At 42.8% G+C, this 25,589-nt stretch overlaps 1 protein-coding gene and 1 long non-coding RNA gene across 2 annotated transcripts; one reads left to right on the plus strand and one right to left on the minus strand.

Moving 5' to 3' along the window:
• Positions 1 to 1,643: 1,643 nt before the first annotated feature.
• WHAMM (WASP homolog associated with actin, golgi membranes and microtubules) lies at positions 1,644 to 21,835 on the plus strand. Its single transcript, XM_074966420.1, is given in 11 exon segments — positions 1,644 to 1,709; positions 1,711 to 2,388; positions 6,726 to 6,899; positions 8,282 to 8,432; positions 9,060 to 9,229; positions 11,430 to 11,595; positions 12,624 to 12,811; positions 14,718 to 14,804; positions 14,895 to 14,990; positions 17,267 to 17,726; positions 20,630 to 21,835. Coding segments are annotated over 11 exon segments (2,532 nt in total). The 3' UTR covers positions 20,926 to 21,835.
• On the minus strand, positions 5,280 to 19,799 carry LOC141995308 (uncharacterized). Its single transcript, XR_012641295.1, has 3 exons — positions 19,665 to 19,799; positions 10,740 to 10,837; positions 5,280 to 5,820 (listed from the first exon to the last, which is right to left on the minus strand). It is a non-coding gene; the product is annotated as an uncharacterized LOC141995308 (long non-coding RNA).
• Positions 21,836 to 25,589: the final 3,754 nt, after the last annotated feature.

The raw sequence follows: 25,589 nt of genomic DNA on the forward strand, positions 1-25,589 counted from the left end.
AGGCTGGCCGGCAGGCTCCTTCTTTCCCTCATTGCCTCTGGCTGGGCTGGCACCCTGGGAAAGCCCAAGACCCTCTGTCCCAGGGCACTGGCCAGGAGGAGCCAAGTCCAGCATGTGCCAAAGTCCCGCACAGTGCTGGCATGGGGAAGCCTCTCCAGCCCTCAGCTAAGCTCTGGAGTGTCGGGGGGGGGGGGGGTGGATTTCCGACCTGTTCACACCCCAAACCTGCAAGCTCCACAGTAGTCCCCCCAGGCAGGGGCTTATTACCCTCTTCACCTGTTCCCCCACCCCCCCGCCCACTCCCTGGGTCCTGCCCCCAGGGAGCCTGGGGCTGCTCCATCCCCTAGGCACCATCCCCTGCTGAGCCACCCCTCTGGCCAGGTTTGCTGAAGCCCCTGCAGTCAGGTTCCTTGGGCCTTGGTGCACAATGCATTCTTAGGGCTTAACCCCTTCCTGCCCATGCTGTAGCCAGGGGACAGGAGGTGGCTGGGTTGTGTCAGTGGCCAGCAGCAGCCTGGAGGTGTTAGCTGCCTTTCCACACTGTGTGGGCAGGAGGAGACAAGCTGCTTCCAGTCACAAGGGTTGGGGAGAGAAGAGATGAGCTCTGCAAAGACATGGGTCAGGTCATCCCTTCCCTCCATCTCCCCTGCAGCCTGGAAGCAGCTCCTGTCCCTTCCCTCCTGCATAGTGCCGAAAGGCTGCTGCTGGCCACATTCTGGTGTGAACCCTGGCAGAAATCTGGGCGGGGGCATGTGACCCTATGTGACCACATACACACATGTTGCCCTGGGAAGACATGGCGCCAGGTACCAGGAGAGGCGGGTCTAGGGTGACCAGATGTCCCGATTTTATAGGGACAGTCCCGATATTTGGGACTTTTTCTTAGAGAGGCTCCTATTACCCCCCACCCCCTGTACCGATTTTTCACATTTGCTATCTGGTCAGCGTAGGCAGGTCTGTCCCAGGGGCCCAGCCAGGCATGGAGAACGGAGAGCGCCAGGCAGGGAGGGTCGAGTTGGTCTGTCACTCCCCCAGTGTGAGGGAGGAGTACAGGAGTGTTTGCGTGTAACCGCTCCCTGTGTTTGTGAGGGGGTAGGTGTGTGTGTGTGTCACCCCCTCCTCTTTTGAACCCTAAAGCCTTACAGATAAGAAGGTAAATAAAAAGAATCCAACTACACAGTATTTCTTTTTGGCAGGGGCTCAGTCAACTTGATGTTAATTTGAACGTTTCTACTGCATAGTTCTGATTGATTGCCACTGAACTCACCAGTAATTTTACCCGGTGTCCCATATTTAGCATAGGGAAATATGGTCACCCTAATTTTTCATATCAACTGCAATTTTGATTCTGGTTTAAATCAGGGAATGTGAACTACATTTAAGAGGGAGGGGTGTGTGCACGCCTGCGTGTTTATTTTTTTTTTTTCAAGTGGGACCAATTATCCCAGCCTCGCAGCCCCTCCTTTTAAAGGGCACAGGCTGACTAAGCCTCCCAGGAGCATCTCCTTTTTCAATGGGCTCCACTTCCTAGGGCAACTCTTTGGCTCCTCCCCCAGGCCAATAAACCAATCAGAAGCAGCGGCTCCGGTGACGTATATCCCTCCCGCATACTTCTCCCCCCTCCCCGCGCTGCCCTTTAAGAAATGTCACTTTCTGTTTCGCTCCGGGTGATACAAAGTAGCGGGGGGCGGAACGTTGGGGCCCGCTGGCGGGGGCAGCGAGAGGAGCCCGCGGGCGGCGGTTCTGGCAGCCTGGCCGGGCTCTGAGCCGCCTGCCCCGGGCTGGGCCATGGCGGCCGAGCCGCAGCCCGACAGCCTGGAGGGCTGGGTGGCCATCCGGGAGAACGCGTTCGCCGAGTCCGAGCCGCACAAGCTGCGCTTCCTCGTGGGGTGGAACGAGGTCGAGAGCAAGTTTGCGGTGACCTGCCACAACCGCACCCTGCAGGAGCAGCAGCGCGGGGCGGCCGGCCGGGCAGCCGGGGAAGGGGGCGAGGAGACGCCGGCTCCCGAGCAGCAGCAGAGCTGGGCCGGCCTGTTCTCGGCGCAGGCCCTGCTGGGCGTGCACCAGCAGCTGGCGGCGCTGAGCGAGCGGCTGGAGCCCTGCTTCCCCCAGCTGCCCCCAGTGCTGCCCGGCCAGAGCAGCGGCAGCCTGTGGACGCTGCTCTTCCCCAGCGGGCCGGAGCTGGAGGAGGCCGAGCTGGAGGCGCTGTGCCGCGGGCTGGAGCGCTACCTGGGCTGGGCGCTGGAGCTGTGCGGCCGCAGGGTGGTGCTGGACTCGCTCTTCGCCCAGGACCAGCAGCAGGAGGCCGAGTACTTCGAGAACCTGCACGAGTTCCGCAGGAAGGCCCTGAAGGGGCACCTGCTTGGGGCCAAGGAGGCCCTGCGGAGGGTACAGGCTCCTGGGCTGGGTGTTTGGGGGTGGGGTGATGGGACCCTGAGTGGCTGGCACTGGGACCCCCAGGGTAGGTGCCCAAGCAGGCCTGGGGATTTCTCCATGCCATTGGTACGGCACGTGCCTTTGGGGCTGTGGCACTTTCCCAGCTCTGAAGTTACCATTAGTAACCTGGTCACAGGCACGTGGGTGAAGCCTGAACACATGGGCAACCCAGACTCTCCACCAGGCCCCCCATGGTACGGCCTTTGGGCTGGAGGGACTAGGGGCCGCACCACACGTGGTGGTTTTGGTAGGGTTAGTACAAACCACTTGCACTCTGGGCTAGATGGACCTTTGGTCTGACCCAGTATGGCCGTTCTCATGTTCACTTTTGTTTGGATTTCAGGCTAAAACTGACCAGTAGCCAAAACTGCCATTTTGGTTGGTTTTTGGGTGGGGAACATGTGAAATTCAGTGGCTTTTGCTTGGTCACCATCCGAAGCCATGAAACACAACCATGTGCCCTGAAAGGGACTGAGTGACTTCAGCAATGCTTGGCGGGCTTAGCCTGATTTTGAACATAATTTTACACATCTCTAGACCAATATCCTAATGCACTACAGGGCTCTGAGCTCTACTTCTTTTTACATAGCACTTAGTTAGTTAGTTAACGTGTCCATGAAAGACCCACACTGTTCACAGTTCTTTTGGGGTGCTTCAGTTGGATCCCAACCCTTCAAATTTGGACATAGTGTAAATTTACTCCTATCCCGTAGCACTATTGATTCAATCACACCCTCCTGAAGATGCCATTTTCCTAGGCTGTGCTTTGTCAGTCAATATATACATTGTTTTAGTAGATTTTTTAAATTATGATGACTTCCTTATCGAATCAGTAATGCATCCTCTTCCATACTGTCATCTAGTTTGATGTTAGAACGAAGTTTTAGAGTATGCAAATATGTGGATGTGACACTGTGGAATATTGGACCAGCGTTAAGCTTTGTGTTTACGTGAGTAAACACTTGTATATCCAGAAATAGCTAAGCCACCAAGCTCAAGTATTCTGAATATTTGTCAGTCATTCCAAAGGCCATATCTATAAGAATATGGAATGAAAATGAGTTTCAAGTGTCCTATAATAAGTATTGTGCAAGATACTCAAAGTTTTAGATTTTTAAAATATGCCTCAGCGAAGAAAATCCACCACCTGTGCCCATAGAACATACAATAATGTCTACCAAAAATAAGAGCACAAAATAATGTTGTGAACTAATTGCCCCATAATCTTAAAACTACATGCTCACCAAAAAGTCTGTGAACATCTAATTTATATATAATACCAACTGGTACATGCACGCAACTGAAGATTTTACAGTTTGTATCTAAGTGGCCTTGTGCCTGTGCCAAATACCTGATTTATGGATGCCTAAGTGAGAGATTTTGGGCTAGTTGGTGCACAAACTAATGGTGATACAAGTTCTTACTTCCTATATGTATAAAAGCACCTTCTGAAAAACTGCCAACTATGATTCATGAACAGACAATTAAAACAACCAAAAAAGGTACTTATCTACTTCAAGGCAATATTATTGAAACTCTGTTCCTTATTATGTTAGGGTCATGTCTATATTTTCAGCAGTGTTAAGAAATCACTTTTTAAAAAATGGTTCCTAGTAACCTAGATGCAGATGGGGTATAACTCTTAAAATAGTCTTTAAAAATAATTTTCAAAACTAATTATGCTGCATCCACACAACCATGTTTGCAGTAACTAAATTCCACTTCCTAACAGCAATAACATGTGGGGGTTTTAGGACAATTACTATACTTTTTAGGTGGTTAAAACAATGAGCTTTTGGCCTCATTTTTCACACAGCCTAGTGCATCATTGTTTACACAATAATTAGATTTTTCCAGAATGACAAAGAATGTTTATGCATTCTCCTCACAGGAGATGCTGTTTACATTTTAATAAGTAAAAAGGACTGTAACTGGATCACCAGAATCAACCTATCTGCCTCCTGACCCAATTAAAGCGTAGTTGAGTCTTTCCATTAAGTTGGAGCGAACGCTGTATAAATCTGTGTTTCTGAACCATGCAACAGCTTTTGACTTTGGCAGGCCTTTAGCATGCTTTGGGAACATGATTAAACCATGGCTCAGTTCCACCTATACTGCAATCTGAGACAATAAATTAGCCATGTCAGGGGATGCCTTAAACAGCACTGTTGTCTCTAGTGGCCTCACAAATTAATGCAACTGTGAGGTGGGTTGTTTATACGCATTTTAGAGGTAAGGAAATTGAGGTTCTGTTATTTTCCCCCAGGTAACAGCGGACCCCTAGAGCAAAGCCGTCAATAAAACTGTCTTCTCCTGACTTGTCTTAAATGCAAGATCATCCTTCTAGTGTTATAGCCAAGTCTTTCCATTAATGGTGGTAGTTCTAGTGTAGATGGAACTAGAAGCAAGAGTAAATATATCCTGCTTCTATCTACTGCGCCAATCGGAGCTGTAATACCTTCCTTTCCGGTGTACAATGGGCCCAACAAAGACACATGGAAATGTATAGAAACTTCATCTATTTTTGTTCCAAAGTGGAGTTCCTGCAATTATAGCAATGCCAACTGAACCGTTATAGCTAACAGTCAGCCAGACTCTATTAAAAGAAAATTAGGTCTTATAACTGGAGGGTTTTACAAAACTTAAGATGAATTAAAATGTTCTCATGAGTAGTCTTTAATATTCACTGATTATTTCCTCCCAATTATAAATGTTCACCATCAGCAACATGAAACTCCATCTCCCCCACGTTGTACATGAGAATCAGAAATGAAGGTAACCACTGTGCTTTCATTCCAACTTTGTTGTACGCTTGGCTAGGACAACGGAAAAAACAGATCATTAAATTGCCGAAAGTCACTTGTGGGGAATCTGTCTTAGTTACAGCGGCCTTGTGGGGCAGCCCTATGATCCCCAACACTGTCTGGAATCTCAGCAGTACTGTGTGGCCTTGCCCCTAACATGCCCCTCCTGTGTCAGGATATGTGAGGTGTGCATTGGGGCAATTATCTCCTGTCTGAAACTGAGGCTTTTAGGGCCCTTTGAAGCCTCTCCACCCCTTTTACCCAGAATAAAGTAGCCAGAACAGAGTGAGGATTTTCACCTTTTTCAATAGCAACGTGATCAGGTCCACATTTTCCATTTATTTTTCCTCCCTGCATAGAAGACTTTGTTTCCCTGTCACATTCCTGAGTATCTCCTCTTTTTTTCCTCCTTTCCACACTTTGAGGCTTGGTATCACAACCAGCATCCTACTAGGTAAGGATGATGGTTCCCTGTGGAGCCGGTCTTAGTTTAATTGGCACACAGACTGGGCTGTTGTCAGGTTCTCTCTTGCAACACGCACAACTGTCAAAAACTTTGGTGGTCTTTTGCCCAAACATCCTGAAATAAGAAAAATAAATGGGGGTTACATTGTGTCATGCAAATGTCATGATTTTGTTTCTATTTTGTGAATAGTGTCTAATATGCACTGATCTATTGGCATTCTATTAAATTTTCAGTAGCACTTAAAGGCCTTAAATGAGACTGGGCTGCACATTACAGACATGGAGGAGGAGGAAGTCCCTCCCTAAAAGAATTAAAAATCAAAATACATATTATTGGCATAGTTAAGATTAAGTTAAAGGTTCATACATGCCATTCTGATACTGCAGCTTTAGGAATATAACTATAATATGCTCCAGAAGTTATCAGGAATAAAAGCCTGTATTTTTAAATGAAAGTTTGTATTTTCGTGTCTGGAGTCAGATCTCTGGATACAAAATCCACTTCTTGTTAGTAGGAGTTTAGTAGTCTTAGGGGTGGAGAGGAAGATGCAAGAATGATATTTTAAGAAATCCCTTATTTGTCCTTCGTGTACATGGCGTCTCATCTACTTACTGTGTAAGCCATCCATATTTATAATAGGCAATGACAAAACATCTGTGAAAATTTAGAATTTTTTTACAATAAAAAGTAAAATGTCCTAGGCACCAGTGTATAGTTATTCTTCTAATGTAACATTCAGCAATTAGTGCCCTTACGAGTTTGTCCTTGGTGATATTTCCTGCTGGGTGTAATTGCTGAATGCCTTGAGTACATCTCTTGTAAGTGGAATTCTTGACTATTTCATGTAATGATAAGTGACAGATTCTTTCCCCTCACATATGTCAATGGTGACAATACACACACACAGACAGACAAAATGCAGGCTCTGAGGTATAGCAGTGGTGCTCCTTCTGTCCATTCTCCCGATAAATGTGCATGTACTGTGGCTAATGCTAACTTACAAACCTTTTATCCATTAGGTTCTACAGCAGCATAAAAATGCTGACACAATGGTGGCTTTAATGAAGGTTTATGAAGAAGAAGATGAAGCTTATCAGGAATTAGTTACCATGGCAACACAATTCTACCAATATTTACTGCAGCCATTTAGAGATATGCGAGAACTGGCAACATTATACAGACTGGAAATCCTGGTAGGTTTTCCTTTAAGAGATCAAACTTCCTGGCATGTGATGTACTCCATCTGCCCCAGTGCAATTTAGGCTCTGAATTACTCAAGTATGTCCAAGATTTATGTTCATTGGCTTTATTCCCAAGTTCATCAACTTGTGAGTAATGTGATAAAAACCTGAAAAATTCAAAGTTAAAGCTGACTTGTTGTTGTCAGTAGCCTGTATAAGATCCATGTGCTAAAGGCTTGAATAGCATCTCATCCACTGGCTTCCGCCAGCTTTAACTTAATGCTCTGTTTAGTTTCCTCCACTATGGGTGTGGTGGCGGGGTTTTTTTTGTTTGTTTGTTTGTTTTTTTAAAGCAAAAAAACCTTCAGCTCTGTGGCATTTTTCCTGGTATTCTGAGTTTACAGGGACTTCAGCGACAAAAGAACACCAGTTGTATTAACTTTCAAAAGGACTTGTGCTCTTTATTCACTTTTGAAAATTCCAACTAATATTAGTATTTTGTGTTTTTGTATCAGATGTGTCCTGAAATTGTATTATACTTTGAAGGAAGGCAATCATGCATTGCTTAGATTTTTCATTTTAATACACTGTTAAAGAAATGTTAAAATAATGGTGGAACTAACAGGAGCAAAGTAATGCTGAGTTAAGGCTATAACATCATGATTAATTCATCATATTGGGCCTGCAAATTGAAAGTCTAAGATCAATGCACAAGGTGTTGCAGTTTCCAATGTGCTGCTTTAGTTATGGTGAGATAAGTGAAGACTGCAGTTCACGGACCAAACTCTGGAAAAAAAAATTTGTTCTGTTTATGTTAAAATCTTAAATGGAATATTGTTTTTAAAGTATTTTCAGGTTCTACACTCACACTTTTCCCCTGCCAATTTTTGTGGATTTTACAAATGCACTTTCCTGCTTCTTAAATCTTTCTGTGTACCCTGTTGCTGTGTGAAAGATCCTCACAAACAGATAAGAGTGCAAAGCGCTGTCAAATGCATGAAGTAAACACGTGAGGAAAAAATAGAAAATATCACTGTAACTGAAATAGAACAGAATATATTTGAGTTACTCTTGGTCACAGATAAACATTTTCAGACAGAAGTAACTTTTTTTTAAGATGAAGGTGAACATTACTTTAAGAAATAAATGAATCCAATGTTTTTCTAACTAGCAATGCTCAAGCCATTGTTATAGAACAAAGGTGGCTCTTTGACAATGAGAACAAAAAATAGGGTAGCTTCGATTAATGAGTAGTGACTCACTTCACTACAGTAGACGTAGAGGTCATGACAACCGTCATGGCCTGCCTTTGCACAATTTCCACTGTATTGTACAGGCTGAGTTACAACACTGTCATGATTGACATTTGGTTGAAGAATAACCTCTCTTTGTAGAAATCCTTACAGATTGATAGGCTGGGCCCTAAAAGAATAGAAGCCTTGCAAAAAGAAGCTGAAGACTGGACTGAGCAAGCTGAAGAAGCGGTGTGTTCCATTCAGGACATCACTGTGAGCTACTTCAAAGAAACTGTAATGGCACTGGCAGGTAATGAGGGAGAACTTACTGAAGAGTTGACTTTAAGGCACATATGCCCTAGTGTGACTGAGCTGTGTTCAGTACAGGACAGCAGATAGGAAGAGAACACCCTTGAACCACTTTGCAGACCCTCCCAGCTGCACATCTTGGAGCCAGCAAGAGTCAGTCTCCAGCATAAGTAATAAAAGTGTCTGCATGATAACTTGCACCAGTTTGACTAAATTGGTTTAAACCTCACCACTGGTTAAAGCAGTGCAAGTTTGTTTGTAGGCTGGGCCTGAGATTTACAGCTGACAAGCTTCTCAACAAACAACACCTCTTACAAATATTTACTCTAATTTTTTTCGGTGCAGAGTATTAAGGATTTCATCCTGTTAATTAAATCAGAGTTTTTTTAATGCTGTATTTAATCATGCGCATGGTGGAACTTGTGACCAAAACGTTAGACCTTTATTTATAATACAATGATTTCAGCTTTTCTAGTCCTATAAATTCAAAATAGCACAGTCAATTCATAAGTAGTTCCCTCAAAATATTGAATACCATGCAGAGTTCATGCGCTCCACTGAAGACCTGAAGAAAGTTATTAGTGCCACAGCATTTATGATGCTTTGTTGCAACCCTTTAATCTGGCAGCAATGCACAAACAGATGGAACAAGATCAGAAGAGATTTGGCCAAGCCACCTGGGCGTCTGCTTCTCCAAGACTAGAACACCTGAAGTATATGTTAGCAAAAGAGACTCTTCAGCACATGAGAGCGAGAGAACTGTGCCTGAATCACAAGAGAGCTGACATCCGGAAAAATGTAAGATCCTAGCAAAGAGTGACTTGAATTCTTTTCTGTTACTCCAATGTAAGGACCTCATCCAAAGCCCATTGTAATCAGTGGCAGATGTTTAGGGTCAAAAGGCCCATTTCCGCAGAGTGGTGAAGTGCCGTGCTGAATGGTAGAACTGTTTAAAAATACCAAACCAACCATTGTTGCCTCAAACAATTTTGTGTGGGGAACCTCCCCCTTCCTCTCCCCCCAACTTATCTGACAAATTTTTAGTCGTTGTTGTTGTTTTAAATTGAAACAAAAAAGGCTCACCTCCCCCTTTTTTTATTTTCAAAACTTCTTGTTTTGAAATTGTGGAGAAATGCACACTTCCTCCCTTTTTTTTTTTTTTTTTAATTACTAATCCCCTACCAAGTGTGCATGGGATGGGGGAAGAGGTGTGCTTAGAAGAAAGTTACAAATTAAAGTGTTGTTTTTACCTTTTTAAAAGAACTTTCACTTTTCAATGTTAAGACTGAGAAGTGAGGTATTTTCAGAGAGGAATAACTTATAATAATTCAGGATATATTAATAGCACTGCATCAGAAATGGAACATTTTGTGCCTTGACTAATATAAAAATTCAAAATGATACTGTCTCTAACTACTACAGTTCTCCGATTTTTTTTTTAATTTTCCAAGTGTAATATACTACGCTGTCTCCAGTTGTTCTTAAGACCAATGCATTTGTGTTTTATAAAAGGTCCTTTTATAAAACACATAGTGCACATAGTTGCATAGTGGAGAACTGTTGTTAGCCTTATTAGAGAGGGGGGGAAATTATGAATGGCACAATATTCTATTAATTTAAAAAAATATTTGTGATGCAGAGTCATGCATACCAGGTGGTATTTTTATTGGGCAGAGCTTTTCATCAGTAAAATCCACAACAGACCACTGGAAATAATTAACTACTATTGTATTATCTCTGATCAGTGTGTGGAGCACTGATTCATAGCACTTGTTTGGCCATTTTTGTTGTATTTTGTTTTGAAATAACACAGGCTTTGGGTTTCAGTCCTTGATCTTGATTCTGTCTTGTAAAATCAAATGCTGCACATGCATGTCCAAGCAAGTAATGCGATACAGGCCCTTGTGACTGGAGGTCATGTACAGACCTTTAAAATTCAAAGCTTTGCTTTTTAAGGACCCGATCAAAAGACTCACCTTGACTTTGATACGTTTTGCATAAGGCCCTAAGAGATTTTTTTCTTTAAATGAATGGTTAACAGGAACTCCTAGTTAATGAGATTCTATTTTACCCCTTTCAGTTTCTGCTTCAGAAAACCAACCATCTCTGTCTAAAGCATTTGTTGTGCCCATCACTCTGGTAGCTAAGCACATGTCATTGTGGTCAGAATTTTTGCATGTGACTGTGCCCAGTCATGTCCCTTAGATCTACACACAAAGCAGCTGTGTTTAGTAGGCATTGGAGTTAAAGAAGTGTTAACAAAAACAAAACATATACAAAAAGTGATGAACAGTCCAACTAAACATACCTTAATTGCTCATCATTCAGTCTCTTGGAACTTGTGATGTCGTCATTTCTCTAGCTCTCCAGTTGCCATAGAGAGTTGTCCTGGGAAGATTTTAATTACTAAAGGAGAAAAAACAAGCTGGAAAAAAACCTGTTTAGGTCGGTGGGATTTTTTTATCTATACAATAAGATTCCAGGATTGTCACTGTGTCTCTCTGAAACCTAAAATGTCTGTTGAGTTAGTCAGTGAGAAGCAATGAAACAGCTACGAGCATGGCTGAGAGCTCTTTTAGTTCAGAGTATACCAGATTTAATCACCACTGGGATTTGTGGTTTGTTACTGTCCAATTTTTAAGTTCTCAGCCATTTTCAACTCTTTTTTACACACGACTTGACAAATTCCACCCATGCAACAGCACAGGCTTTCAGCTACTAGTTTATTTATACATTGCACACAGTTCTTTCAGTTGGTCTTCATTCATAAATAAGTGACAAAAAAAGGGCCCAGAGCTATGTCTCATGTCTCCCTTTTGCTGGCCACCTTTAGAATCAACCATCTGTTCTCAGTTGAAATGATTAAGTAGTCAGTCTGTTGTTTTTACTCCTGCTGTTTTCATCTGCATGTTAGCGTATAAAGCTAACCTTGGAGTGTGTTTGTGTGTATTCTCTCCCTGATTCTTTGTTTTTTTTTCTCTTGTTCGGAAACATGCAGATGGAAAACCTTGATGAACAAGAGGAGAATATAGCTCTAGTAGAGAAGCTGGAAATAGAGTATTATGAAACCCAACTGGAATTGTATGATGTACAATTTGAGATACTTAAACATGAAGAAATGCTGCTTATTACACAGCTGGACACTTTAAGGAGACAGATAAAAGGTAAGAAAGAAAATCATGGTTTAAAGAAAAGTAGAAAGCCAAACGTTCTAACACAGAGGTGCACACATCCTATTTAAAAAAAAATAGATCACCCTTACTTGGCTCTTGATTCCAAGGGAGCGTTACTGGATTTTCTTGGTGCTGAAGCAACTTTTGATTTGTTGCCTTACTAAGCAAATTTGGTAATACTTTTTGATAAATAGACATTAAGGGCCCTCATTGACAACTTACCGTCTTAACTGCCTCTGTGTTGTGTGTGCGCATCTGTTTTGCACGTATAAAACAAGTAACTTTATGTGCATGTGTGTCTCTGGTCCTACAATTACCTGTTTTGTGCATACAGACTGACAAAATTAAGGAGACCCATTAACAATTGGGTCCTAATATTGAAAGTGTCGAACTGCAGCTGAATTACGGTAAATCTGCAAAACACACAATATTAAAACCAAAAAGAAGCGATAATAATTTGATACTTCTCAAGTACTGATGCATTCTTGTTGTTTTTTCTAAACTACTGTATATGTTTGACACACTATGTTAGACATTTCTCATGTTCATACCAATCCATGTTAAGTATTCTCCATTATTTGTAAGTACAGCATCAGGTGAAATAATGTTGTCCATTGTTGTTTAATAGTAGAATCAACTGCTTAATGTTTTGTCTCATGACACTTGTTAGTTTGCCACGAGACTCCAATCAGTGAATGAAAAGTTTTACACGTTATCCTAAAAAAGAAGACATTTTAAATAGGAAACCAAGTGATGGCAAGAGTGGGAGCATAAGCTTGATCCTGCAAACACGACTAGCTTTACTTATGGGAATCAAGTGACGTGTGGGCATAAGTGTTTGCAGGATCAAGTTGAATATATGTAAGAGTACTCCGCTTTGTTTAAAATTGTTCTGTCTAACAAATTGCTTCTTGTCTTTTACAATGGCTTTTAAGGTGTCATTAGCTCTCGAAGTATTTAAACATTTAAGGAACGCTGGAGTTCTCTTTTCTTTTTTTAAATGCTGACTGCCTTTCTAGAGAAACAGGATGAAGTTGTTTACTATGATACCTGTGAAAATCCTGAGGAGCTCCAGGTCATTGAGCAGACAGTGGGACAACATTGTGCTTGCTCATCAGAAATCTCTAAGCTGAGGCTGAAGACTCAGCGGCTGGAGGCTAAACGTGGGACTATCTGTGCGAGACGAGCCTACCTCAGGAACAAAAAAGTAAATGTGCTCCTGGAGCTGTGCAGTTTCTTTAGCTCATGCCACAAGTCCTGCTTGCTGAGGAATAGATGGAAAACAATGAGGGAAGCTTTGGGAGGAGGAGTAAACAGGACAGTATGTGACTAGGTACTGGGTCTCGTCAGGAAGCAGGGGTTTGAGACCGCTTCATGCTCCACTGATCCTGGGTCAGCTCTGGGACAGTCTCCCATGATACGTTAGAGTTGCTCTAACTTACACTGGCTGCTGATGACCCCAAGGGGTTGATAGACACCTGAAGTTACTAGAGTGCAGTGAAGTCCCGGCCAGATCCCTTGCCAGACGATGGAAGGAGTATGGGCTAAGAGCAGTAACACTGTCTCTGTATCACCAGAGGATCCACCTACATGGGGGAGAATCCTCCCTTGGCTGGCTATGCCAGGTTTAGGGCTGCTTGTTCCCTGGCAGAATGGCAGAAAGCAGCCAAAGGGCAGGAGAGAATCTGGCCCAGACTGTCAAGACTGTAGGTACAAACAACAAATGCAGTGCCGTGGTTCCTTCTTTACCTTTGAGGGCGATGGTCATTTGGAAGGGAGTTGCTGCTGCAAATCTGTCCAGCCTTTTCATTTCGGTGGGTTTTTTGTTCACTCACTGTTTCGTATTTGTGTTAGTTGCAGTGAGAGCAGCACAGTGGAAAGACAATGAGATCACAATTGGCCCTCACAGCCCTCAAAGCTTGCTGGGATGCATTTGGTTCGTTTACACCCATGTAACCACACTGAACTAAATTCAGAAAACAGAGTTTGCCCTATCTGTCCAGCTTCCTATCCCCCTCTAGACTGACCCATCAGAATGGCTATACTGGGTCAGACCAAAGGTCCATCCAGCCCAGTATCCTGTCTGCCGACAGTGGCTAGTGCCAGGTGCCCCAGAGGGAGCGAACCTAACAGGTAATGATCAAGTGATCTCTCTCCTGCCATCCATCTCCACTCTCTGACAAACAGAGGCTAGGGACACCATTCCTTACCCATCCTGGCTAATAGCCATTAATGGACTTAACCTCCATGAATTTATCTAGTTCTCTTTGAAAGAAGAGCTAGAAGAATCTCATTAGAGATACGTCTGGAAAACAGCATCTCTTGTGACCACTTCCTTGGCAAAGAACATATTTTGCTTCTGTTTTCATTCACTTAATTGCTCTCTTTCTGTTGTTTAACATTGAGGCCAAACCCCAGCTGATTTGTGAATGCCTAACCGACCGCATGGATAAAATCCTCCATGTGGACAGTGACAAATAAATGACTGAATGGTGACTCGGGCAGAATATAATGAACTGTGTCTTCTCTGACCTGTTCCTGTTGAAGAGTATTGTACTGTTAAACGTTCCCCATGCTATATGTGCATGATTCATCTGTAATTTTATATATAAGAAATATCGCGAGGCGGGGTGTCAAGTGGAGGGAAATAGAGGGAGTTTCCATGTAACTTATAGTGCCCGATTCCTTCCGTGTGTCTCCTCCCTCACATCTCCACCATCCCTCTGGCTGAGGCCAGGTGGATACAGTTTCTTCAGTGCTCATCAGTGCTGTTTTTGAATGGATTGCAGGGGAGAGAAGCAATGTAAGATGCCCCCCTCCCATGAAAGGCTGAACATGCTTCCTCTGTAGCATTCCTTAGCCCAGTCTGCCAGCTTAGGGCAGTGAAAGACTAAGACCCTGATCCAAACTCCACTGAAGTCAGTGCAAAGATTCCTACAGACTTCCATTCTTAGGGCCTGATGCATTGTCTGCTGAACTTGGGACTCCTACATGGCAGGACAAGGCAAGGCCCTATGTAATGGACCTTTCAACTCCTCTAATAGCACAGATTTCGCACACGCACTTCTAAAGTGAACTAACTAAGGTTTGCATGCGTTATGCTGTTCCATCAGGATCAGTGCGAAGAGAGCCACCGGTTTAGGCTACAGCAGGCACAAGAAAACACAAAACGCTTCCATCAGCATCACAGCATCCAGCTAGTGAGTACAAAAAAAGGAACATTTCTTGCAGAGACTGTGTAGCTGCACATTTGCATGCACACCTGTTTACTTGCTTGTCTTTAAATGCAGAAAAGAGACAAGATGAAAGAGGAAGAGAAAAAGAAAAAAGCTTGGATAAGCCAGGAACGCCAGAAAACACTGGAGAGGCTAAAAACATTCAAAGAGGCAAGTACCGTAAATAACGTACTAACATTTTAAAAAGAGATGTATGACTATGAAGACGCCATGTAAGTTAATGTGAGTGGACAGGGGAGGGAAAGAGTCCTTCCTCTTAAATATAGTTTAGTCACTGGTCCTTTACAACATTCTTTAAATATCATTGAGCTGCTTTTGGAACCCTATTGTGGACTCTCGTACTTTACCCCGGAGAGGGTAAGAATAGCATTGCAGTGGCTTTTGCTCACTATGAACAGAATTTAAGGCAACAGCTTTTCCTTTCTTCCTCCTACCCCCTAAGAAAACCTCCACAATCACTTATCTGCATCTTTGCTTAAGAAATAGCCTTATAGGGAGGGTTAAGCTGCTCTCAGGAGGCATGTGTCATTCCCATACATGCCAATGGGCACTTGGCAGATGGAGTGGAGACCTGACCCTTAGTGAAGACAGTAAAGTTGATACAGTTGTGGAGAATTCAGGTGTTAAGAAAAGAAGAAATGTGGCACTTACGTATCTCAATATTTGGTTTTCATGTCCTGGTGCACACACAAGCCTGATTTGTGTGTATGCACTGGGCACGCAAAAGTGGGCATGTGAGTTTGAAAATCTGGACTAAAATGTCTTGCGTATCTTGTGACGGTAACCACAATTGACACAGGACACGTCTGAAGCTATAAATGTTTGCTATTACCTATACCTCTATGCTGTTCAGTGACTAGTATGCAGAAGTACAGTAAACTGTTTACTGAGTTGTAAGTTAAGGACTTCTAAACCCCTGGCTTTCAGTGTTTAAATGGACAATCTGAGAGAAGAACATGTCTGTAGGATAGTAGTGGATGGTCTTTAGCATTTCTGACCATTGAATACTGAGTGAACTCATTAAGAATTAATCCATCATGATCCATTTGCTGAGTTAGGTGAAGAATAAAACATATGCATATATATGTATGCGCACACATTCTTGCAGTTAAGCGTGAATTAAGGTACATCTCACTTTGTTGAGTTTTTTGTTTTGTTTTTACTTAAGAAAGCTAATCATTAGAGTTTTTTCCTTTCTTGTAAGAACCTGAAATCTCATCTTCTCACCCTCCAGATGGAACCATCTCACATTGTTACCCTTTTAAGTAGTTTGCCTATGGTTATGTAAAACAGTCTTCCCCATTTTGTTTAATTAGAATACGTGGAACATACTCCTTTCCCCCACTTGTGGGAGGCTAGGCTGGAAATCAGGCTCGGTATTTAATTTAAGTCTCGCTCCTTTTAAAACTGTAAACACGTCTGCTTATTTTTACAGGACAGACAAAACCTCTTGTTTGTGACACCCACATTAGTTTCCATAGCAAGGATTTTTGCTATCAAAGTGGTTATTTTAGTCCACTTGTATAAATTAGCACCAGGTTGAGAGAGGAGGGCCAGAGAACCTGTGACAAGCACTGGTGTTGTAAAGCAGTGGCTCTCAACCTCTCCAGACTACTGTACCCCTTTCAGGAGTCTGATTTGTCTTGCGTACCCCCAAGATACACCTCACTTAAAAACTACTTGTTTACACAATCAGACATAAAAATACAAAGGTGTTTCAGCACGCTATTACTGAAAAATTGCTGACAGTCTCATTTTTACCTTACAATTATAAAATAAATTAATTGGAATGTAAATATTGTACTTACATTTCAGTGTATAGGTTTCAGAGTAGCAGCCATGTTAGTCTGTATCCACAAAAAGAAAGGGAGTACTTGTGGCACCTTAGACTAACTTCACGAAAGCTTATGCTCAGATAAATTTGTTAGTCTCTAAGGTGCCACAAGTACTCCTTTTCTTATTTCAGTGTATCGTATATAGAGCAGTATAAACAAGTCATTGTCTGTATGAAATTTTAATTTATACTGACTTTGCTAGTCCTTTTTATGTAGCCTGTTGTAAAACTAGGTAAATATCTAGATGAGTTGAGTACTCCCTGGAAGACCTCTGTGTACCCCCAGAGGTACATGTACCTCTGGTTGAGAACCTCAATTGTAAAGGGACGCAACATTATTAAGTCAAGAGAGCAGACCCACCCTGACTGTGGTCCCATCTCCCAAGGCTTCCCATCTCAATTGCAACAATGTTTGGTCTTTAGTCACCTCCCTGCTTTATCCCAAAGTGTGACAAATCAAAAAAACAAGGTTTTTCTCTTGCATGGCTTGTGTGTCTGGTATTGGCTCCTGCATGCAGTCTTTTCCTCGGCATACATTGTTTTTACCAATACGATGGGGATGTTAACTCCTGGCTTCTCATTTTCTGTGCAGAAGTGTCCAGCTGAGTTTGTGCTAAAAACATCTCTGTCACAGCCTCACATCCCCAAGCAGCCGCAAGGTATTTCCCGTCAGACTCCAGCGCTGTCCCCTCAGCCTGTATCAATAACTCGCCCATCCCCAAAGCAGCTGAAAAGCACTCGGCCAGCACAAGCCAGAGGTTTAAAAGCAGCATGTGGGAATATCCCAGCAGACATCCCTGTCCAGATTTTTGTTCCTGCCGGTGACCCAAAGCAACAAAAGCAGAATGAGGGGCTGATTCTGCCACCACCTCCACCACTGCCGCCGCCGCCGCCTCCTCCTCCTCCACTTCCGGTCTGCCAGCCTCTGCCCTTAAAGACACCAGTGACAACCAGAGATCAGCTGCTTCCCCTCAACAGGGAAGGCTCTATGGAAACTGCTGCAGCACGGAAACTAGATGACTCATCCAAAAGATCTGTAAATAATTGTACAGGTAACTACACTAATGCTGACTGATCTTTTCCTCCTCCTTTGGCATTCTGACCTCTCGCCCAGCCTCTTGAAGTAAGGAGTATTGTTGCAGGAAGCAGAGGTTCTCCACAGCTAATGTCTCTGCTGTGGGCTAGGAAAATCTTCAATAACTCTGTTCCCAGAGACAAGGGCCATTACCATGGACCTCTCAATGAACCAGCTGTCAATATATGCGTTTCTCCTGCACTTGTCCACCCAGGCCAAGATTTTCAGCAGTGACTAGTGATTTTGAGGCATCTCAAAGGGACCTGACTTTCAGAGGATGGGTGCTCACTGTCAAAAGTTGGGACCCCAAGATCACTGGTTACTTGAAAATGATGTTGGCTTCAGTCTCTGCTAAAATGACAGTTCCGCTCTTGCTTCCCATGCCAGAAGTGTAACTATTAACAGCTTCTTTTAAAAATTAATGTAAACAATTCTTATTGCCAGTTCTGCAGTTCAGATATAATGATCCAAATTCAGCACCTGCTCTTCCTTTCTTATGAACCCAAACTCCCATTGACTTCTGGGGAGTGGTTCTGGATGTACAGTGGCACTTTTAGCATCGTACGGTGGGCAGAACCCTTTTCTCCCAAACAAGCTCTTGCCATAATCTTAGGAGAAGGCCATGTGTGTGTTAAGATTCGTGACACACTCAGGCAGACTGCAGCATTGGGCAGCGTTGTATTCCCAGTAATCCTGCACTTTAATGTTGACTGTTTATGCAATGTGAATGTTTACTGTACTCTGATGTTACCCAAACTCTGAGCTTATGGGGTTGCACAGGTGTAACCAAAGGCTGACTTTTGCTGTTGGAACTTAATTAACAGTTCTGACCAATGTATGAGAACAGAACTCAGTAAAACCCCATAACTGTGTTGGACACTTTTTGCGAACAGGCTTATTTTTGTAACTAAAGTAAGTAGATATGATATTCTGAGTACTCCCAGGGAACAGATGTAAGTAGGAAGACAGCAGTTCTACAATGACGCTTTACAGAGCTGCACTGCACTTCCAGTGAAGCAATTCCTTAAATGTGGTGCACACCTTTCCTTTTTCAAAATATTCACAATACATCTGTCCAACCATTGTAATCACTCAGTTCACCACAGGCAGGACTGCCTGTTCAGTGTCTTCAGGTCTTCCAGGGTGCTGTGAAAAGTTGTCTTAGCTGCAGGTCCATAGACCAGTAGGGTAAGACTTCAATCAGTAATGTCATGGGATAAATGCTGCCCATGGATGCATGCATGTGGCTGTGATTGGCATCAAGAATTGCATGCGAGAGAAGAATTTTGATCTTTTTCTATAGGAACTGCTTTGCTAAAATCATTCACAGCTAATAATGCTCTATTATTTTTGCATAAACAAAGCCTTGGGTTTTCCAGCTTTAACCACTCAAACTATACGTTTTTGATACGTCCAAAAATTAAAATTCGGAAAAGTTGTAGCTTAGAAGTTGTTTAATCTTACATTTCCTTAAAGAAAAAAGCCAGCATTTTAATTGCTGTAATAGTATCCAAATGAACACTGGGGCATTCTGATAAGGTCGCACTAAAATATCCTGTAGCAACTTGTTTATTAAGCTCCACTTAGCTATTCAAAACCTTTGCATGTAAAATATGCCTGCATAGATTCTTAATATGGAAGGCTTTCATACAATTTAATTCAGATTTTTGGAAGAGTACAGTATTTAGATAGATTTTGTATGCAGCACATATGATATTTGGACTCTCACAAATTAGCTCTAAAGTATTAGCATACTTTCCTTTTAAAATGCTAACAGTAAAATGAGCACCTGTCTTAACATTATCAGTCTAAAAGGCCTTTTTAATCAGGCAGTGTGTCTTCATCAGCAGACTTAGTTTAAATTTGACTTAGAAAGGTGTGTATGAAGTAAAATTAGTGTTTGCTGAGTCCTTACCTGGCATCTGCAGTTCAGTGTCCCAAAGGACTGCACAGAGTTCAGTACTGTATTACATTCTCAGTACAGTGTGTGAAGAATTAGTCACACAGCCTTCATTGTAGTGCACATGAAGAAGTACTCCCGACTGTGAGCAGCTCAGCAGAGGGCTTGGGCCTATTGATGTACGGAGACTGCCTCTCTTGAGTGCTAGACAAGGAGACCTCCCCCTTGCTGATTGAGTCTGAGGTCATCAACAAAAAGTCCAACAAAAGAAGAGAAACACGAGCTGATGCCAGAGTACTAAGAAAATAGGAGAAGCATGTAGCCAGAAACTTGCACAACGTGATCCTTAAGTTCAAAACTAACACTCAGCATTTAAACCATGTTTTCACTCAGATCTGAGTTATTTTCAAAATTAACACACAAAAGATCCCCCTGCTTGCTTAGAACCTGATCCAGCTCCCACTGGGGTCAATGGCAGTACTCCCATGACCTTCACAAGTACAGGAGGATCGAGCCCTTATGCTGTAACCTTCATCTGTTTTTTTTATCTTCCTTGAGGAAAAACACAATTGGCAGTTACAGCAGGCATCAAAGCAAGCAGGGGGGAACTAGATTGGTTCTCGTATAGAATAGCTTTTTTATGTTCAGCAATATTATTTTTAAAACATGTAGACGTAAAACTGTAATGAAAAATGTGTCTTCCGTTGTGTATAATTTCTTCTCGGGCGCAGCACACCAGCTTGTGTACTGACGAAGGGGGCTAGATTCTCAACTCAAGAGCTTTAGCTGCCCAATTCCAAATATTGTGAGTGACATGGTTGAAGCCCAGGACAATCTATGCCAGAACTGACAGTACTTTTCCCTTAAATCTCTGCTAGAGAAAAAAGAAAATAACGTAAATGGTCTTACAGGGTTTCATATCCCCCACGCTAGCTATTTTTGTCCTTCTGAGTATAATAATTTGATTTGATCTGTAATAGGATCCATGGATGAAGTTTTGGCTTCTTTAAAACGTGGTGAAGTTCTTCTTCGTAAAGTGGAACAGCCCAGTTTGTCACCTTCAAATGCCTCTATAAAAGACAGCATCCTCTCTGCTATACGGCAAGGAGTTAAGCTAAGGAAAGTGAATCAAGATTCCAAGAAAGCTACCAGTAAAGGATCCGACAATGAACTGGAGAGAAGCATAAAGGCAGCCATCCAGAGAATTAAAAAAGTGTCTGCTGACTCTGAAGAGGATGAAAATAGTGATCACAATAATGGAGAATGGGACAGTTAACCGATTTAGAGCAAGAGATGTATTGACTGGAATGTTGTCTTCATCAGTTTGCACACTTTAGAAGCTGCGTTCTGTCTTTGGAAAAATGAATGCGTGCGCATGCACAGGAGAACTAATCCCGTGATAGTTCAAAAGCTCCTGTATATTATTTTAACCAGTCCTGTTGATTCTTTGCAGAGGTTAAGTATTTTTTGTTGATACAGGCAAAGCATAGGTTTAAAATATACTCTCGTGTCTTAACAAGAGATTCCAGCTCACTCAGGCAGACTGAGAGTTCTTCAGTGTAGCTACAGGGAGCTAAATCCAGGAACACAATCTCCAGATTACTTTGTGGTGCTGACTACTGCATAGTCAATAAGAAAGCGACCACAAACTTTTTTTAATAATGAAAATTAACAGAGAATCTACTTCAGACTCAAAAAAGAAAAAAAAATCCTGGCATTGAAAAGGCAAAAACAAATCCAGAGAGATCATTTTAAAGCAGTTCGAAATTCTTCACGTTGTTATCTCCAGAGCCTGTTTTCCTTGAACTCTGTATTGTCCATAATACAGATTACTCTCAACATTTGTGAATAAGGGCTTTGCTACTCATTAGTAAATAACAATTTACCATGACATAAGGCCTGCACTAGGGAAGGACTCAGTACTCATGGTTAAGGCTGCGAGTCTGTCACGGAATCATGGATTCTGTGAATTTCCAGGACCTCTGTGACTTCTGCAGCTGCAGACTTCTGCAGCATGTGCAGCTGGCCTGGTGACCACCTGGGAAGCTCGGCTGGTCCCTGGGCCAGCCACACCAGCTGGGGCAGTCTTGGGCCATGGTACCCCTCCTCCAGCAGCAGCAGGAGCAGCAGCAGCAGGAGTTTTTTGGAGGGGGCTCACGGCTGAGGCAGGGGTTTGGGGTGCAGAAGGGGTGAGGGCTCTGGGTGGCACTTTCCGGGGGGGGGGGGGGGCTCCTAGGCAGAGGCACGGCCAGGTGGCTCCATGCACTGCCTTCCGCCCATAGGCGCTGCCCCTGCAGCTCCCATTGGCAGCGGTTCCTGGCCAATGGGAGCTGCAGCGCAGGGGCAGCATGCAGAGCTCCCCTGGCCACGCTTCCACCTAGGGGCCACAGGGACATGCCGGCTGCTTCCAGGACCCGAGCCAGCCCCTCTCCCCCAGCACCCAAGTTTTAGTCAGGGATATATAGTACAAGTCATGGACAGGTAACGGGCTGTGAATTTTTGTTTACTGCCAATGACCTGTCCATGACTTTTACTAAAAATACCGTGACTAAAACGTAGCCTTACTCATGGTTGTAAAGAGGAATGTTGGATATTGAAATAAGCACTACTGTATTAAATTACTGAAAGTTTGTTTCAGCAATGAGCTAAGAAAATAATGTGCTTTCAAATGTACATGATTGTGTTTCTTTTTAATGCTTAAAGTGTTTTGAAGCACAATGTTTTTAATACTCCAGCAATCATAGTGAATTGTTGGCATAGGAGAGGATGCCAAAATATTTTATGTACTATGTTTTCTGGGATCCGGAAGTGTAATATAGCGCTGTTGCACTTCTGTGTGGGGAAAATGAGACTTTTTATATCTGTGCTTATAATTTTATAGTAGTTGATACAGCCTTATAATAAGTGGCAAGTATTTACATTATGCCTGGAACCCAACTATTAAAAAAATACAACTAAACTATATTTATAGACCTTATTTTATCTTGGGTTGATGATGATACGTACAAATGAATCAGGTTTTGTTCTTGGGGCTTCTACTGGACTTTGATTAAAAGCAAAACCTTACACTACAGATGGGATGTCGTTTATCCTCATTTTTAAAACTACCAATAGTTTCGTGTAAGTTACTGATTCCTTATTTCCTTCAATGCAAAGCTTTAAGCCTGGTGCCTCAAAATTTTTGACAAGTGCCTTTTTTGTAGTAAGTGGCAACCTTACAGTGATCGTGCTCTGCCACAATAAGGGCAGCTAAATGCCCTTGCTTTCTCAAAGATTTTTGTATTGTAATTTGGTAGCAAATGCAGAAGGATGGTAGCCTTAACTCCTTGTTCTTCTGCCATGGAGATTGGTGATGTAGCTCTGAACAAGAGCCACAGGACACCACGTTAATGGAAGCTGTTGACGATTCAGCAAGGCAAAACTGCTGCAATTGGGGTGAAGAGGAGGGGAGTGGGATCTTCAGTAAGGATGTTGAGGGAGGAGAAAGCTAAAGAAGTTTGACGTTTCACAAATCTCTTGCATTTTTCAAAAAGTTCTTAGAGTCTAGGTGGCTTTTGAAAAACAACTTATAAAATTCTTTCCCCTTCTTTTTTTTTTTATAAAGTTAAAAGCATTTGAGTTATATCCCATTATGCCCTAGAAGGTTCTAAATCTGGGTTGAGGCATCATGCGACTGCAAGAGATGCCGGCTTTGTGAAATCTAGGCCTGTATATACTAAGCAGCAAACAACAGCTTGGTGGAGGGGGAACTACTAAAGGCAACTGGTAATGACTCCAGCTGATGAAAATATTGGCATGCCACATCTATGCAGATGAGTTGATTTGTTTTTCATTATTATTATGGCGGACAAAAAGGTACCAGCTTCAGCTTAATTTGTTGTTTTTAAACAAAGAATATCAGAGGCATTGTTAGGAGCAACAGAATCTCCCACTCTGGAGAGGTTCTTTTACCAAAACAAGTCACTTACACACTTTGGATCATAGATGTAGCTGGAGTGAATGTATGTAACCCCACTTGATTTCAGTGCAGCTATCTGATTTGCAGGTAGCTGGGGATCTGGTCCTTTGCTTTTCTTATTAATCTAACAACTGTGAAAGTTACTCCAGTCAATGGTTAACAGTCATATCCTCTTGTCATACCTTCTCCCTTTCACTTTGTTATAGCAAGCACAAACTTACATAAAGGGAGGTGCCTCACTTAAGCTTGTGTCCTACTCTAGGGTCTGGTGTTGCTTTAGAACTTGCATCTCTAATATTGCACTGTCCTTTATTTTGAGTGTAGTTCCTCATGGAGAGCAGAGGAAGCTATACCTCTATTATTACTTTTATAGTGATACAACTGCATCCACACTAGTGGGATTTAGCAGTATAACTATACTGGTACAAAGTGTGTGTGTGTGTAGACATGACCTAAGTAGTATTGAAACTCAATGGGGTTTAGGCACCAAAGTCAATTTTAGGCACTTTTGAAAGTTTTTCCCCTTGAGTCACAAAGATGGACTTTATTAACTAATTGCAGTTAACAGTAGTACCAGCGCTTCCGTTCTGAAGTCACAGAATGTAGTACCCAAAACTCACTCAAAGCATCCACTGCCCACTTGGGGTTATGTTTCCATTTAGTGGACAGTCCAATCTGGGAGTGAGAGAAAACGCAGTTACTTTTTTACAGTGGGCACAGCTGGAAGACCATAGCTGACCATTTATAGTAATGCTCCATTGTTTGTTTGTCAAGTTTGTGGGCATGTGAGGATGTTTGTGTCTAAAATAAAAATGAGTCATGTTCAAAAGCCCAGCGTTTGTTTTACAGGCCAAATCCTGATCTGAGTTATGCAAGTGTAAATCATGAATAATTCCACTGCCATCAAAGACAAAAGCAGCAGTAGAATTGGCAACGGCACTCTAATGGAACATTAGATGGGTCAGTGGAGTTGCTGCTGATTTAGGCTGCTACCATGATAGCTAAGTACCGCTCAAATTTATGAAGTGCGCACGTAAGATATTTCTCTTTCTCCCATCCAGTAAGCAGATGGTATCTGTGGTGTGTGTTACGAAAAGGCTAGAGTGAAGAAATGGGCTTAGCAATTTTGTCTAAAAGTGCTGAGGTTCTTGATCTCTTCCAGGAGTGAGATCCAGCTTCACTAGCGTGTACGGAGAGATCTAGTGGCTGCTGACACAAGTTTTACTCTTGAGGTTGGTTGGTAGCTCTGTTAGTCTGTGGAACACAGCTAGCCTGGAAGGCCATAATCACAGAGTCAGGCAGGCTCTTGCACCTTCCTGATGTACAAGATGAGGATCAAGGTGTTCTGAACCATTTATCACCACCAGCTGCGTTGGAAACACCACCATTTATATCCACCTTTATCTGACACCAGTAATGCAATATTAGAGCTGGGCCAAGTTTTCCAGTCACAGTTTATTTGCCGAAACATGCACCAAAACAAAATTTTGGGGGAAACTTAGCTCGAAGTTTTGTAAATGGTGCCTCACTGGTTAACGCTCTCACTCAGGATGTCAAGTCCCTCCTCCTGATCATCTGTAAAAGGGAGGGGAACTTGTCCCACAGTCCAGGAGACGACCCTAGCCACTGTCCTATGGGATATCCTCATGTCGGGGAGGGGTGTCTCTCCTGTTGAAGCTGTTCCCCTTTGTATAATAATCACTGAAGCACAGACTTGGACTTAGATCTCCCACATCCATGGTGAGTGTTCTAATCACCAGGCTATCGCATGATTCTCAGAATCTTTCCTGGCACAATGACTGTTCGTTGTCATTCATTCATTCATTCGAGCAGTCACCTCTTATACAATTCTCTCACTGTCGGACCGGGCCTTACGTTGCAGTCTCCTGTGTATCAACTGTGACTTATGTCCAGACCCTGTAATTCCATTCTTTCTGGTGGCAATAACAGTAGTAATCAAACAGCTCCTTAAAACAGATTGT

Source organism: Natator depressus, chromosome 10 (genome assembly GCF_965152275.1).
Source record: "Natator depressus isolate rNatDep1 chromosome 10, rNatDep2.hap1, whole genome shotgun sequence".
Taxonomy (NCBI): domain Eukaryota; kingdom Metazoa; phylum Chordata; order Testudines; family Cheloniidae; genus Natator; species Natator depressus.